The 16492-nt window shown below is 49.6% G+C and overlaps 1 protein-coding gene across 1 annotated transcript in view; it reads left to right on the top strand.

The window, feature by feature from the left end:
* MMP20 (matrix metallopeptidase 20) overlaps nucleotides 1–16492 on the top strand; it is a 50262-nt gene that overhangs the window by 144 nt on the left and 33626 nt on the right. The window contains exons 2-5 of the mRNA XM_047071305.1: nucleotides 7704–7951; nucleotides 12170–12318; nucleotides 13736–13861; nucleotides 14629–14790. Coding sequence (XP_046927261.1) covers nucleotides 7704–7951; nucleotides 12170–12318; nucleotides 13736–13861; nucleotides 14629–14790 — 685 coding nt within the window. The remainder of the gene's footprint in view (nucleotides 1–7703; nucleotides 7952–12169; nucleotides 12319–13735; nucleotides 13862–14628; nucleotides 14791–16492) is intronic.

Genomic DNA, 16492 nt, shown 5'->3' with positions numbered 1-16492 from the left:
GCCTTCCCCTTCCCGCCTCCACCCCGGAAAACCTGAAAGGGTGTAACGAGAAAACAAGGAAAAATCTGTTACTGTTCCGCCATCGTCTTGTGAGTCCGGTAGAGTCTAACGGACACCGCCTCCCATACGGCGAAGGTTGCTGTCTAGGGCGCGTTCGGGGTATGTGCTGCAGGACTAAGCAAAGGGAGAGCCAGGTGGCTGGTGTCCCACAGAAGTGAAGCGGCTTACCAAAACGCATGCGATGCTGAAAGACCAGGTGTTCGAGGGAAAACGTAGGAGGAAAACAGGGACAGAAAAATAAAAACCGAGGTGCAAGTTTTGTGCACTAGAGGTGGGCTGTGAACTTAGTGCTGGGTTTCCTGGCAGTCACCTCAAAAAGATTTCTTGCGTCCACATGCTAGAAAACAGCTCTTCCTTCAGGGAAAGCTGGATCAAAATCTAAAGTGAGCCGAGTTTTTCCTGGGTGTCTACTGCTCCTCGCTTGCGAGCCTTTCCTCTCTAAAGCGTACTCCCCGAGTACCTTATTGACACACGCTTTCTGTATTTTCTTCTTGGAAGACTTCTCTCAACTGGTTGGAGAGGATGCGATACAAATGATGCACGGTAGAATTTTTGCAATGATCATGTGACTCAAAGCGATTCATGTCTAGTTGCTTCCAAGTGGTTTTTGCATGTAACGGAAGGTGATGATCTTTAACCTAAAGAAACATCCTAGGGGCACCTAGTCGGTGGGGCGTGCGACTCTTGAACTCGGGGCTGTGGGTTCGAGCCCCACGTTGTGGGTAGAGATTCCTTAAAGATAAAATCTTGGGGGGGAATAATCTGTAAGGATGGGACTCCCAACGTTAGTGACAGGTGTGCAAATGAGACGTGTCTGTGTGAAAGGCGCTCTTTCAACGGTCTGTCAAGTGATAGCACGTCCGGGATTCCCAGCCCTGCCTCCAGGTTGCCTTCCGACCCGCCAGGCTGCACCCCTGCACCGCGCTGGTGGGGGCACTGAGGAAATGGTTTGCACACCCGCACCCGTGTGGCCTCACCGACTGTGTGCACCACCCGTGCCTTCTGATTAGCGAGCTAACTAGTCAATATTTTCACTCTCAGCCCTGCTTATGAACAGCGTCGTGAATGCCAAGCACAGAGCAGTTACATTCAGCTCCGCGAGACGTGAGCCCACTGTTACGTAAACTCATTTCAAGAGAACGTGTCTCAGCATTGCAGGGTCTATTTCAAATCATGTTTCACCGGTGCCGGCTGGCTTTGGGTCCCTTCCCCCCACATGCAATGTCCCCTCAGCACTCGTCATGCCACTTTGAGGAACCACAGAGTGTTTGTGGCCTCGGAAGAAGAGTCACGCAGAGGCCAGAATGGATCTGAGGGAGCCAAAGACTGTGATGGTAGCCCTGGTCCCAACAAACGAGGGTCATCAGGCCAAACGGTCCCTGGCCTTCTGTCTGCTTCTCGCCTACGGCTTCTGGACCACGATGGCGAGGTGTGGCAGAACCGAAAACGTTGCCCATCGGCCCTTCGCAGAAGAAACCAGCTAACCCTGAGCGGTGTACACAGGGAGAAGACCGGAAAGTCTCGGGAAAAGATACGCTTACAATGGGTCTTGGGGAAGAGTGAAGTGGCCTTGGGATGCTGGGGATCCCTCACTTCTCCCTTTCAGAGGACCTTCAGACTAGGACCAGGGACCCAGGCAGCGCCTTCTTCTGCCTACAGCAGGCCCCGTCACCAACTAGGGGCAGGAACAAACCGTCACTCCTTAGCAGGCTAGAATGATCTGGGCAAGACTCACCGGGGGGGGGGCTCAGTCAAAGCAGCTGACTCTTGATGTTGGCTCAAGTCGTGATCTCGTGGTTCGTGGGTTCAAGCCCTGCATCAAGCTCTGTGCTGATAGCACGGAGCCTGCTTGGGATTCTCTCTCTCTCTCTCTCTCTCTCTCTGCCCCTCCCCTGCTCGCTCTCTGTATCTTTTTCAAATTAAATAGAAAGAAACTTAAAAAAAAAATGATCTGGGCAAACCTTTCAAGTGGATCCCAGTGACTAAAAAGAATTAATCCCCTCCCCCTTAGAGTTTATAGAAATAGAGCAGTCACTCCTTATTTCTTTGCACGGTTTCAGTTACCCACAGTCATTCATGGTGGGGAAATCGATGATCCTCCTTCTGACATATCAGAAGGGTCATCGGTAGCCTAACACCGCGTCACAGCGCCTACGTGGCTCACCCGCCATGTCACAGCGCCTACGCCATTCACCTCGCTGCATTCCGTCACCTTACATTATCACAAGAGTGTGAGTACAGAACAGTAGGATATTTTGAGAGAGAGCCCACACTCACATAATTTTTATGACACTATATCGTTGTAATTGTTCTACGCTGTTATTAGTATCTGTTGTCAATCTGTCACTGTGCCTAATTTATAAATCAAGCTTTCTCATAGGTATGTGCGTGCAGGAAAAAGTGTTTATATAGGGTTCAGATCTACCTGAAGCCTCGGGCCCCCACTGGGGGCTTGGGGACGTATCCCCTGTGGAGAGGGGGGGCTTCTACACATAACAGCTTTGGCAGCCTCACGATACAACGGATGAAATACTACAGAAGCATGCAGCGTAAGCTCATCTGTTCAACGATCACTTACCGACAGCTTACCGTGTGCTGTAGGCCAGGGTCTGTTCCGAGCACTCGAGAAACACCAGCGAACAAAACAAGTCAAATCCTTGGGCCTAGGGCACTTACGTGGGGACAGTGGGGATGGGGGAGGGGAGGGCGCTGGGAGAAGATCAGCAAGTGGTCAGTCAACAAGCGCCCAAGGTTATTTCAAAGTGATAAGTGATCCTGAGGGCGGAAGGAGTCAGGATGGTAGTGACCGGGGCGGCGGGGGACATCGTCACTGAGTAGTCCCGGAAGGCTTCTGTGAGGAGGTGGCTCTCAAGGTGAACTGAACTCTAAGAAGGAGCCAGTCACATGACTGTCTGGGGGTGAAGGAGCCTGGCCGCCACGCCAGGCTGGTGGCGGGAGCCGGGAGAGGGCACACAGTGGGACTGGCCGAGTCCCGTAGCCGGTGGCCAGCGGACCAGGGGGTGCCTGTGAACCGGGTCAGGATAATTAGCTTCCGCGTGGCTCTCTTCTCCCCAGACCACTTGTTCAGAGACAACGGACGGTCTCTTGTGCCCGGAAACACCAGACCAGCCAAATTTCCAAATGCCAGATGCTTCCTGCAAACCCATGAGTCCGATAACCTGCACTTGAAAAAATGAACGAGGGTTTAGGTGACTTACTTGACGCCCTCTCATAACTCTTTAAATTCTGCTTTGCTGATGAGCATAAAGGCTATGAAAATGATGGAATGATAAAATGCTTAGTCTCTTAAACCAAAGTTTTATTGTATTTTTGTTTGTTTTTTTAAAAATCACTAATATCAATACAACGCTTCAAACAACAACAGGTTGTTAAGTTGTCCTTAAAAATAATATGTTTCATTATCACATTATTATAAACTCATAATTAAAGAAAATAAAAAATTGAAATTGAAACCTTTCAAATACAGATGTTAAATTCAGGTGATTTTAATACCACTTTACTTTCTGTGCACGAAGAGATACTCTAATTTTTATATTTGGTTCCTACCTTTATTACTGATTATTGTATCATAAGAAAATTTTTATTTTTATGCTGTTTTCCTAAACATCACCTTCAAGAGTTACAAATATTCCAGAATGTAAGTGAGTTATAACGTATTTAATTGGGCCCGTAGATTATATGCAACCTAGGAGTCCTCACACAGCATCAGAAGTCCTCACAATTCCCGTTCTGTGGCTTAGCCACAACACAAGAAATGCTGAAGAAACCGTATCTAGAACTTTACCTTGTTTTGAAGCACACTTGACTCTGAGTTTTTTAAGTTCTTGATTCTCTAGAAGGATGCCAGGAAAGTGCACTGAACAAAGAGCTGGGGGCAGAGAGTGGACCTGGGCCACTGGCTTGCCAGGACTGACCCTCTAGGCCTCCATTATCTTATTCTTTCAAACACTGAAAGAGAAGCAGAGAGAGACCACCCAAAAGCCAACCTTAAAATTCTGTAATTTTAACAACAGGGGAGGGGAAAAGGTGGGGAGCAAATAGGACACTTCCGGGGGTGCCTAAAATCCTTGACCAGGGCCAACCTCACCCAAGGGTTCGGATTAACACAAATGCAATTCTAAGTGCACATCTAAGTGCCTCCCCGAATGTTTTGACTCTGAAAAGATGCTAAAACCTTGTCAATAACTTTGACAAGAAAGTTTCCAGAATGATTTAGGCCCTCGGGACATCTGATAATTCTTCAAAGAAGCAAAAATGCGTATTTTACCTAGAGAAAAAGAGCCCAAATATTAACTGAACATCTCCTCTGAGCCTAGGACCGTGTCGAGTACTGTTTTAATACTGTTGTTTATGATCGGACTTAAACCTTTTGAGCTAAAGATCTAGCATCTTCTGTGTATTTATAAGAAAAAAAAACATTGTATAAATTGTATATGTTCACAGTAGAAAAATTATAAAACGGGGCCACTTGAGTGGCTCTGTTAGGTGTCCGACTCTTGGTTTTGGCTCAGGTCATGATCGCACGATTCGTGGGATTGAGCCCCATGTCAGGCTCTGCACTTACAGCACAGAGCCTGCTTAGGATTCTCTCTCTCCCTCTCCCCTGCTCCCTGGCTCTCTCTCTCTCAAAATAAATAAACAATTTTTAAAAAGCAAAAACAAAAAAGAAAAGAAATATTATCCAACACAGATAATGAAAAAAGTCAATTCCATCACTAAGATAAAACCACTGCTCACCCCTTCATCTATATTTTTCAAAACACTTTGCTGTGACTCAGGGCTGGGATTAGGATGAGCGAATGAGGCAGGATTGGACCTCGTCTTAGTTAAAATATTGATATTTTGTTCATCATGGATTTTTTGCATTAATTTTGATTGTTAAATGTGGCACTCCATATTATTTTTCTTGATTACTGAGTTTTTGGCCACCCCTCTCTTCGTCAGCCTAGTCCTGGCTTATGAGGACCTATCTGTGTGTGCATCATTCTGCACACCTTTCTCTTCACAAACATGGCTTATCCTGTAAGCGTAGTTCTAAACCTCTTTCCAACTTTTTTTTTTTAGTCTTTATTTTTGAGAGAGAGACAGAGTGTGAGCAGGGGAGGGGCAGAGAGAGAGGGAGACACAGAATCCGAAGCAGGCCCCAGACTCCAAGCTGTCAGCACAGAGCCCGGTGCGGCACTCGAACCCACAAACCGTGAGATCGTGACATGAGCCGAAGTCGGACGCTCAACCGACTGAGCCACCCAGGCGCCCCATCAACCTCTTTCCAACTTAATCCATCTTCCCTTCTATGACTGTATTTTGTAAACCAAAATTAGAACCCAGAGTGTAAGACTCACACATAACCTAACATGGGAACAAACTATTTGAATTCAAAACTGTCTCAGAAAACATAGAGTGTCTGGTCTCCTGCACAGAGCTTACCCCTGGAAGAGCCTAATCTAGACTTGGCGTGAGCGTCGTGTTGTCACAGCATCAACCTGAGCCAAGAGGAATGGCTCGGAGAACCATTATCTGCCAAAAAGATCAGAAAGAAGGACATAAAATGCTTACTTATGATGGCCTACCCAGAGATGGAAATGAAACAAGATGGTCACACCTTTGTTTCAGGGCTCGCCTGGGCTCCAGGGCTGGGGGCTCCAAGCTAACCCCCTTCTTCTCCTTTTGGGTCTTTGCCTCATTAAGAATCTCACAAGGATGGGGCACCTGGGTGGCTCCGACTGTTAAGCGCCCGACTTCGGCTCAGGTCATGACAATCACAGTTTGTGAGTTCGAGCCCCGCGTCGGGCTCTGTGCTGACAGTTCGGAGCCTGGAGCCTGCTTCGGATTCTGTGTCTCCCTCTCTCTCTGCCCCTCCCCCCGCTCATGCTCTGTCTCTCTCTCTCTCTCTCAAAAATAAATAAACATTAAAAAAAAAAAAACAATTACAGTCTGCATTCACAGCAGGAAACCTTGGGATATAGGAAAGGATGAAAAATAAGTTGCCACCCTTGGTATTACAACCCAGAGGTAAACAAGATTGATATTCAGATATATTTCTTTCCGTTATTTATGTCACTCGTGCTCATTATAAGTTATATGCATGTAGTAACTATCAATACGTCAATCGATACCAATTTTCAATGTTAATTTGCACATTAACCTTCTGTTACTATACGTATATAACAAACATGAGTATAATATGTACACGTATATATGGTTTGGTTTGTTTGGGGAATTATGATTATAATCTGTATAAAGACTTCACCTAGGCTTTTCTCAGTATATTGTCATTATACTGAGTGCATTACTCCATGCCACTAAATATTTTTCAAAAATGTGATCTTAGAGGCCTAGTATTGCTTCACATGAATATATAAAAATATAGCCAACAAAACCCCTATTGTTAGACATTAAGGTTGCTTTCAATGTTTTAGTATTCACATATATAGACATGTAGATAGAGCAGAAATCATATACATAATTTATACGGAATCTAAAGTAATGCGATACGTAAATATTCATAGGCAGTAAATAAATACCTCATGCATAAAATGTAAATATAAAATTTTGCATCTAATGCAACACACACTGAAATCTTCAGCTGCTCGGGGTCTCCCTGCAATAAGGTGGGTCGTTGAAATCCTGGACCAGCGTCCAACTCCGGTCCTGCATTTACATGATGCCATCTCACTCCACCCAGGAGTTCCAGAAGAGTTTTGAATGATAAATGTAGAGGTTTTAACCTTTAATGTGCAAATAAAATACTTTAAGGCTAATTTTACTTGCGGGGGTGGGGAGGGAGGGCAGGGAGCGGCGGTGGTGGGGGGTGGTGGTGGTGTGGGAGACAGAGACAGTCCTGGAAGCCTGGCCCCGGAGAACAGGTTCACAGACCTAACAATGAAAAGCCACCGGAGAAACAGATTGTCTGACGTTGTGTGGGATGTCAGGTTGGACTGCAAGGCCTCTGTGTGTAGAAACACACTGATCGTGCATAATGTTTGATGAAAACATGACACCAATAGCCACCTCCCAGAGAATAGTCTTGGATTTTGCAAATTGGGTGGAGATTTCAATGACAAACGATCCCTGGGGAAAATGTTCACATTATTTCCTTCTATTGTTGTTTCCTCTTGAAGTTTATTTATTTATCTTGAGAGAGAGCATGAGTTCGGGAGGGGCAGAGATGGAGAGAGAGGAGAGAGAGAGAGAAAGAGAGAGAGAGAGAACCCCAAGCAGGTTCCACACTATTAGTGCAAAACTTAATGGGGGACTCAAACTCAGGAACTGTGAGATCATGACCTGAGCCAAGATCAAGAGTCGGACGTTTAACGGACTGAGCCACCCAGGAGCCTCTATGTTTTCCTCTTAAAATAATTAGTCCTTATAGGAAAACTATGAAAGATAAGTGGGTAAAAGGAGAAAATCTCCAATCCCAGCTACGCAAACGTAATTAATATTAGTAACGCGGCATACGTCCATCAAAGCTTTATCCATGAGAATGTACCTAATTCTTTTCAAGGCGGGAGTACGCCCTCCACACTGCATGCCACTTGTGGAGAAACGGTCCCCTCCTAACCTGAGCATGAGTCTCTCCTGGAGACGGTGCACAGACGTGTCCGCCTGCCTATCTGTTCCAGGCCTATCTTGACAAGTATTACACCAGGAAGGGAGGCCACCAGCTCGGTGAGATGGCCGCGCGAGGAGCCAGTTCCCTGGTCAAGAAGATCAAGGAGCTGCAAGCCTTCTTCGGCCTCCGAGTCACGGGCAAGTTGGACCGGTCCACGATGGACGTGATCAAGAGGCCCCGATGCGGAGTTCCCGACGTGGCAAACTACCGCCTCTTCCCAGGTGAACCCAAGTGGAAAAAAAATACTTTGACCTACAGGTAATGAGATGGAGTCCTTCCAGGTCAGAGAGAAGCACCCCTCTTCTCCTGTCCGTGCTTTCTTTTCTTTCCTTTCCTTTTCCTTTTCCTTTCCTTTCCTTTTCCTTTATTTTTTCTTTTCTTTCCTTTCCTTTTCTCTTGCCTTTTCCTTTCCTTTTCTTTTCTTTTTTTCTTTTCTTTTCCTTTCTTTTTCTTTCTTTTGTTTTCTTTCCTTTTCTTTTCCTTTCTTTCCTTTTCTCTTTTCCTTCCTTTTTTCTTCCCTTTTCTGTTTTCTTTCCTTTTCTCTTTTCTTTCCTCTTGTTTTCTTTCCTTTTATTTTTTTCATTCCTTTCCTTTCCCTTTTCTTTTCCTTTCTTTCTTTTCTTTCTTGTCCTTTTCTTTCCTTTTCTTTTTTCTTTTCCTTTTCTTTCCTTTCTTTTCTTTCCTTTTATTTTTTTCTTTTCCTTTTCTTTTCTCTTTTCTTCCCTTTCCTTTTCTCTTTTCTTTTTCTTTTCTTTTCCTTTCCTTTTCTCTTTTCTTTTCCTTTTCCTTCCCTTCTCTTCCCTTCTCTTCTCTTCTCTTCTCTTCTCATTTTGAAACATCTTCCTTCTGATCTGTATAAAATCGTGGCTCATCACAATCCTAAGGAAGACTTTTTAGGGCTGATTTTAGACAGTCACAGTGAAGGATTTACTACAAACTATGACCTCAGGATTATCGTGATGACTGGCCATTTTAGACATTACAATAATTTTATCGGTAAGAGACAACACACTTGTCTTTGAAGAAGAATAATCTAATCTAGGATTAATAACCTGACGGTACCAACCAGTTTTCTTAAAACAGTTTCCTCAATCAGAGGGAAGCAATAAAACTCACCTATTAAAAAGTAACTTTTTATCAACTGCAAAAATAATTTATTGATGGTTTAGTAAGTGCCTACTACAGGCATTCAGTTTTGGAGATACAGAGATGACTAGACCACCTTCCCGACCTCAGGGAACTCAAAGTCATTTGGGGGAGACACAAAAGCCAACAGACCATCGTGGCTGCAGGTCTAGCGGAGAACTCTGGGAGCAGCTGCTGGGAGCACAGGGACCCAGGTCGGGGGGGGACAGCAGACCTCCTTCCTGGGGGGCCCCTCCACCCTAGGGTAGCTCAGAGGCAGGCAGATACCGCTGCCCGCCTGGGCCCGCACCTGCATTTTTGCCCAGGCCTCACCAACGGTGAGGATTTCCCAAGTGCTAGAGGAGTCGTGACAGACAGGGGCGCGCAGTGGGGCGGCCCGGTGGGCAGGTGCCCAGGGCAGCGGAGAGCCAGGCCCGGCTTGGAGCCAGACTTTGTTCTTAGGACGAGCACATTTAGTCGATGCCTGGGGATGGGGCAAGGCCGGACTGTTAAAACAGTCCGCACAGGGCTCACAGAAGCCCCTGACGCTCTGAGGAGTTTTACAGCCCAGGAACCCTGTAAGCCAGGTGCTAAACACAGCGGTTTTTTTTTAAGTTTATTTATTTATTTTGAGAGAGAGAGAGAGAGAGAGAGAGAGAGAGAGAATCCCAAACAAACTCCACACCATCGGTATGGAGCCCGATGTGGGACTCATTCATGGAACCGTGAGATCATGACCTGAACCAAAATCAAGAGTCAGACTCTTAACTGACTGAGCCACCCAGGTGCCCCAAAACACAGCCATTACTAAAAAGTAAGCCCTACAGGGGCACCTGAGTGGCTCATTCAACTGAGTGTCTGATTTCGGCTCAGGTCATGATTTCACCAGTCACGGGTTCGAGCCCCGCGTCGGACTCTGTGCTGACAGCTCAGAGCCTGGAGCCTGCTTCACCTTCTGTGTCTCCCTCCCTCCCTCTCTCTCTCTCTCTCAAAAATAAATAAACATTAAAAAGAAGTAAGCCCTACAAACCTACAATTCAATTATATGTATGCACAAATTATCATATATTACTTTGTGTACGTTATATGGAAAAAGCCAAGGTGACCAAAACATTGGTTTCTGATCACGACACCTTCCCACTCTCTGTGCTCACACGGTCGTTCACGTTTGTATCTGAAGGGCTGCTGCTCATCTCTCGCCAAGGATACCTGTGGGGGCGGCCAGTGGGTGGCTTGTAACGGCCACACCCAGTCCCCGGGTCCCTAGGGTCAAGGGAGGACCTGTACCCGCGAGCCCAGAGGCTCCTCTGGGCCACCTGTTGGCGGCTGGGAGACTGAGTCCATAAGGTGACACTCTGAACACAAATGTTCCCCTGCCGCGGTCCGGGAAAGCCTCAAAATCCAAAAGCGAGGGCAAGAACTCCCAAGTGTGTGGGGGGCGGTGGGGGGGGGGGGGTACGGGGGGCAAGATGGGAAAATTGTGTATAAACCCAGGAAGTCTTTCCAACATTTAGCTGCGTCACAGAACTGTGACTAAGCACGGCCAAGACACGGAATCAATGCTAGTTGGAAGCTGCGAGACGTAGAATATTGTGATACTGGGGCGCCTGGGTGGCGCAGTCGGTTAAGCGTCCGACTTCAGCCAGGTCACGATCTCGCGGTCTGTGAGTTCGAGCCCCACGTCAGGCTCTGGGCTGATGGCTCGGAGCCTGGAGCCTGTTTCCGATTCTGTGTCTCCCTCTCTCTCTGCCCCTCCCCCGTTCATGCTCTGTCTCTCTCTGTCCCAAAAATAAATAAACGTTGAAAAAAAAATTAAAAAAAAAAAAGAATATTGTGATACTATTCCTCGGACAGCCCCCCCTCCCCGCCCTCCGCAAAAGGAGAGCGAGAGAAGGAGGGAAGGAAGAGAAAGCACAGAGGCATCTCAGTACTCTACGTAGCCACTGGATCTCAGAATAACTGCTAGTAACCACGGGGTTAAAACAGGAGACGCAGCTTGGTGCTTATGTGTGTACATCTTGGAGCCAGACTGGGCTCGGATCCCGACCGATCACACGATGCGGATCCTCATCCTTATCTCCGCAGGTCGTTGTGAAGGTCAGGTAGGCTCAGGGCCGTGGCCCGCACGAAGCAGGTGCTCGCAGAGTCTGACCGTGACCTCTACTGCCTCAGCGGTCTTCAGGTGCGGACTCTTGTCAGGGCGCCTCTGTCCATCCCTGCGAGAGGGTTCCGTGCTCCCGCCTCTCCAGGGCGGATGGCCACCTGCATGCGGGCTCCCTGTGGGACCCCGCCCCTTCCCTTCGGACCCCCAGGATCAGCCCCGCTGCTTTCTGGCTGGGACAGTCCCACCCGCGTCAGAACACCCAGGATACTTGCCGAAATGCGCGTTTACGCTCACAGCTGTGTATCTCGACCCAGCCTCTCAGGTGGTTATCACAGGTGCTGACATTTGACCAGCACCCAGAAGCCCTTGAAAACCACTAGCTTTGACTCAGCACTTCCTGAGCTTACCAAGTATTTGTTGGGCTCCGACTGTGCGCACGGGACGGGGCGAGGAACCAGAGAACGGAAGCAGGGCAGAGGTCCGCTCCCCAGGGTGGCTGTCGCCGAGGTGTCTCCTCGCTCTGCGCCCCTGGCTCCCTCCGAGGTCCCAGGGGGCACCTCCTTCCTCCTCCCCTTCCTCTGCTTGCTGTCGGAAGCCCCAGCCCCCGCGTCCCGGAGGCCCGCCAACGGCTCCGCTGTTTGCCCCAAATGCCCTCCACTTCTCTGCCTCCAGAAGTCACTGTCGCAGCGGCCCTGAATGAAAGACTGCAGCCTCTTTCAGTCTACGTGAGCACCCTTGCTTAAAGCTGGTGTTTCCTCTTTGAGATAGCGTATGGTTTCAAGAGAAAAACCTTCCCCCCCAAAGGGGGAAATCCCAGTAGCCTTTGAATATGAATTTGCTCCGTGTTTTTACTTGTCACGACTGAAAATGTTCAGTCCAGTCGGGGGAAAAAGCCCTGCTCAGCTAAAACCATCTTAGGGGAAAATGGGCTTCTGACTCCCTGTGAAATTGCACCGGGTTCTGATCTTTAAAATCAAGGGTAATGTGATCCCAGTGAAAGCCAGCCTGTCTCAGCACCACAGGATCTCGACCCTCATCCCCCTTCAACTTTTCCTAATTGCCCACCCGTCCTAGTAATGTAACAAAGGTAGAAGCAAAGTAAGAATTGTTTGGGAGAAAAATTCCCAAGTGGTAGATTCGTGTTCGGCCTCTCGATCCTCAGCCCCACCCCGACCTCCACATAATGGTCGCCCTTCTTCACCAGGAGCGTCTGCTGAAAGGAAGGCCCGTTCCTTGTGTCTTCACAGGATATCCAAGTACACACCATCCATGGCGGCCGCTGACGTGGACAAGGCAGTGGAGATGGCCTTGCAGGCCTGGGGCAGCGCTGTCCCCCTGACCTTCGTCAGGGTGACTTCGGGAGAAGCGGACATCATGATATCTTTCGAGAGCGGAGGTACCGTGGGGGTCCCTGGGCTCTGCCTGCGAAGCCAGCTGTTTCCTCCTACAACCCTCAGTGCAAGGGTGGGCACCGTCCTCTCTTGCACAGGGTGAGACGGGCGGAGGCCGAGGTCATGGCAGAGTGATGACGGCCATCAGGCAGAGACTAGAACCGGGGGGTCCCGGCGAGGGCTCGTCATCCTGGCCCGGACCGTTCGGCAGACTCAGCCCAACCGGCTTCCGCTGTGCCGTGGCCGCATCAGAGACAAAGTCTGTCCCATCTGGCTTCCTGTTGGCCTGGGGGGGCCACCTGACCTCTCCCCACCCCCTGACGGTGTCTGCTACACAGCAGGAACCTGCACCTTGAATCCTCACCGAAGGGCACGCACGCCCCGTGACCCTGACCGCTTCTTCTTCCCTGCAGCAATGGCCGGGCGTGGTGGGGGAGGGGGTCTGCTGCTGTCCCGTCCACACGTTGTGGGGTCCCCAGGCCTCCACCCTGCTCACCCCGGTAAGGAGTGGACGCATAACCTTGCACGGGGAGCCCTGTCCAGAGCCGCGTGTCTAGTGGGCAGATTAAGGAAAGGCCGCGAAATTCCTTCCCTTTGTTGGCTTCCAAGCAGCAGAGGGGACCAAGTGTCCTGCCCTTTCTAAGGGCCCCTGAGACTTCAAGTCTCCACCTGAAGTTTAACCTGCTGTCCTGGGGTGGGCGCGCCCAGAAGCCAGGAGAGAGGAGGTCAGCAGGCCCCGGTGTGAGCCCTCCGAGGTGGCCCTGGGTGTGGCCGGGTGCGTGGTGGCTCCCATTCCTCCTGGACGGCAGGGCCACCGTGGCCACGTGGCTCAGGCCGGCTTTGGAGACCGCTTCTCTCTTGACCGTGCAAGCCTGCGCTCTTTCCCGTGAAACACAGGCTGGGTGGGGGCCGTGCTGCCATGTAACAGGGACCTCGGGGCTCACAGTCTGAGGTCCCCGCACTGTGCTGAACCCCTCGAACGGCACACCAGAGCTTTGTTCTGTTGGATTTTAACAAAACAAAGTATTCCCGCTGAAATCCTCAAAACCCACGAACGTAGCTTTACAACATTGCCTCGTTTTGTTCTTCCTCCTTTTTAAATTAAAAACTGTCAGTGAGGGGCGCCTGGGCACCTCAGTTGGTTAAGTATCTGACTTCGTCTCAGGTCATGATGTCACGGCTCGTGAGTTCGAGCCCCACATCAGGCTCTGTGCTGACAGTTCAGAGCATGGAACCTGCTTTGGATTCTCTGTCTCCCTCTCTCTCTGCCCCTCCCCTGCTCATGCTCTGTCTCTCTCTAAATAAATAAATAAACTTAAAAAATCTGTAAAAACAGTATTGTCCGTTCCCTGTAACGTGAAATATGCTTCGAAAATCGTCCGCAGGACTAACTTCTGTTGACCTCTCTCCCCAACTGTCTAGACCACGGGGACTCCTATCCGTTCGATGGGCCTCGAGGGACCCTAGCCCATGCATTTGCACCTGGAGAAGGTCTGGGAGGGGACACGCATTTCGACAATGCCGAGAAGTGGACTATGGGAATGAATGGTATATATGCACAATTGACCATAACCTGGAAACTATTGTACCTTCTTCTGGGCCTCCACCATGAAACCTTGAGGTCAACGTCCCAGGCCACCCTTAAAGTAGGGGGGCTGGCTAGGAAAAACAAGTAAGCCAAAAATCCACAAGGGAACACCATAAGGGGAGCGCCCCACCCCCAAGTGTGCCGTAGACTCTCCCGAGCCCCGCTCAAAGCGAGGGGTGTCGAGGAACCTCAACCCTCCCTCCACAGCACTCTTTGCACCGCACTTACGGTCTCTCACTCGTGCTGGCAAGCAGGCTGTGCTCAGAAAGGACCTGAGGGTCGTACTCTCCTAACAAGTGTGCTGGGGATGGGTGGAAAGGTTCCAGAATATGATGCCTGTCATTGGAAGTCTTCCTCGGGAAGCGTGTGTGGATGACAAGGGGTGGAGGCTGTCACAGCAGGGAACTTACCCCGAAGTCGTGGCCAAATCTAGATCTCATTGCCGCCATGAGCTCTAACTGGGCCCTCCTCCACCCATCGACTGAGTGTCGCTGACAAGGAGCCAAATGGACCGAATCACATTTCCATCCTTTCCCAGTCTGAAGCCCCGTCCAGCCGAGGGGGAAACATAGGTAACGTCAGCAAAGCTCAGCACCAGAATAACCTGGTTATGAAAGGCAAATGAGTTTCCTACTAGGATTGGGGTATAAATTCTCCTGTAAAGACAGAAGGCCCTAACAATAAATCCCCACATTGACGCTGTATTTTTCTGTCTCGCACCGTGTAGGTTTCAACTTATTCACCGTAGCTGCTCACGAATTTGGCCACGCACTGGGCCTGGCGCATTCCACAGACCCATCGGCACTGATGTACCCGACCTATAAGTACCAGCATCCCTACGGATTTCACCTGCCCAAGGACGATGTGAAAGGGATCCAGGCCCTGTATGGTACAGTCACCACACTTCTCTGACTACTAACCCTGAGAGTCACAGGCTTTCAGTCTCCAACTTAGGGAAAGTGTATTTTGCCAGGAGTTACCTGCAGGGGTAAAGATCAAGCGGGGGACCACAGCCCCCACTGTGGCCTTTTATGAGGAGCTTATCTACCAGATAAGAACATGGCTTTCTTTTCTAAGACGTGCAATTAAATTCTACGTCTTTCCTCCAGGGCACTTGGTCCCTCAACAGCCATAGAAAATATCATCAATTGTCTTTGGGCGGGGGGAGGTTTTGGGAGGGTGAGGGTCAGAATTTAGATACTGGGAGAGGATGGGTATATTTTATAGTTTCCTATATATGGTTCTGACCCATCTGCAGATAATTGATCTGATCTTCCTAAAAATGTCAGGGAGGATGACGACTGCATTCCCAGTGGTGTAGATAACCCACAGGCTCACGTCGCTCATCCTGTCACCCCATCCTCATGACCAGCCTGCTTAGAGTGTTAAGTGTTTTCCTCACTGGACAGCTAAGCGGAGGCTCAGGACAGTAGGTACCCCGAGATAATCAAAATTATCCCATGGCTTACCATTCTTTCAAAGGTAATAAGGAATTATTAAAAACTCTAGACCTAGTCTTCCTTAAGAGAAGGATCCACAAGGCCCTGAGAAGGAATCTTGGAAGTCTTAGACCTTGACACTTTTGCTTTCATGTTTTATCCCAGGAAACTCTGGGCCACTGACTGCCCCCTAAACCCGGAGGGTGGTTACTCCGCCGTAAATTGCCAAAGCCCGTCTGCATCCTCCCGGCCTAGAAAGGGCCTGGAGAGCCCAGACCCCTCTTGCTAGGTGTTGGTGAAGCCACCTGGCAGTTCAGACAGAAGCACACTCTTTCGCAGTCAGATGGCATCCGATCTTGGGAGACCGATCTTCTCCAAAGACGTGCTCAGTCAGCTCTGCCCACTGCTCCTCCTGGGAGAGATAGGAACTAATAGCGTGAACGTCTCCACTGTACAAACTTGGCTGCAGAGCACCGAGGGCAGGGCTCCGATGTGAAGCGACTCCCCTGGGCCACTGAGCCCAACGATTTGCCTGCCCTCTCTCTACGGATCCTTCCGTACTGGAAGGTCACCACCATTCTGATGGCCGTGGTCCCTGGGCCAGGGGCTGGGGCATGTATTTGGACATGGCCAGTCTTGCACAGGTGAACAAAACACAAAAGCATCGTTTTATATCTCTTGGCGCATACACATCACCCAGCCCTGACTACCTGTCACCTCCCACCCCTCCCAGGGTGCTTGGCTCACAGTACCTGTTCACTAGCACATTTCTGACCTGACCACCTTCCAGTTTCCAATAGTTTCCCAAAGCCTCACCCAGCCCCGATCTTCACCCCATCGCTGACCCTACACCCCAGATCTTACCCATCTCTTCCTCTCATGGGTCCTCTGTCTCTGACCCTCACCTCTGTTGACCACGGGGCTCGATCAGGAGCAGGCACCTGCCAGGGCCAGTGAGTGGCCCAGGCAGCCCCTGCTCATTTCCTGTAGACAGCAGACAGCCCTCAGGAGCACAGAGGGGGAGTGAAAACTCACCAGCAGGCCTCCCAAGGAGCAGGATCCACCAGAAGGTGCCTTTAAGTAGTGCCCACCTCAGTGTAGTGTGTTGGCACTGGAATTCGGTCTTTCCTGGGTGCCTGGCAAAGGCTTATG

This window comes from Lynx rufus, unplaced genomic scaffold (assembly GCF_022079265.1).
Source record: "Lynx rufus isolate CCGP_SWC_20201006 ecotype Redwood Valley unplaced genomic scaffold, mLynRuf1.p SCAF_9, whole genome shotgun sequence".
Taxonomy (NCBI): Eukaryota; Metazoa; Chordata; class Mammalia; order Carnivora; family Felidae; genus Lynx; species Lynx rufus.
Note: the sequence above shows the minus strand (reverse complement) of the source record. Positions and strands in the feature narration are given on the sequence as shown.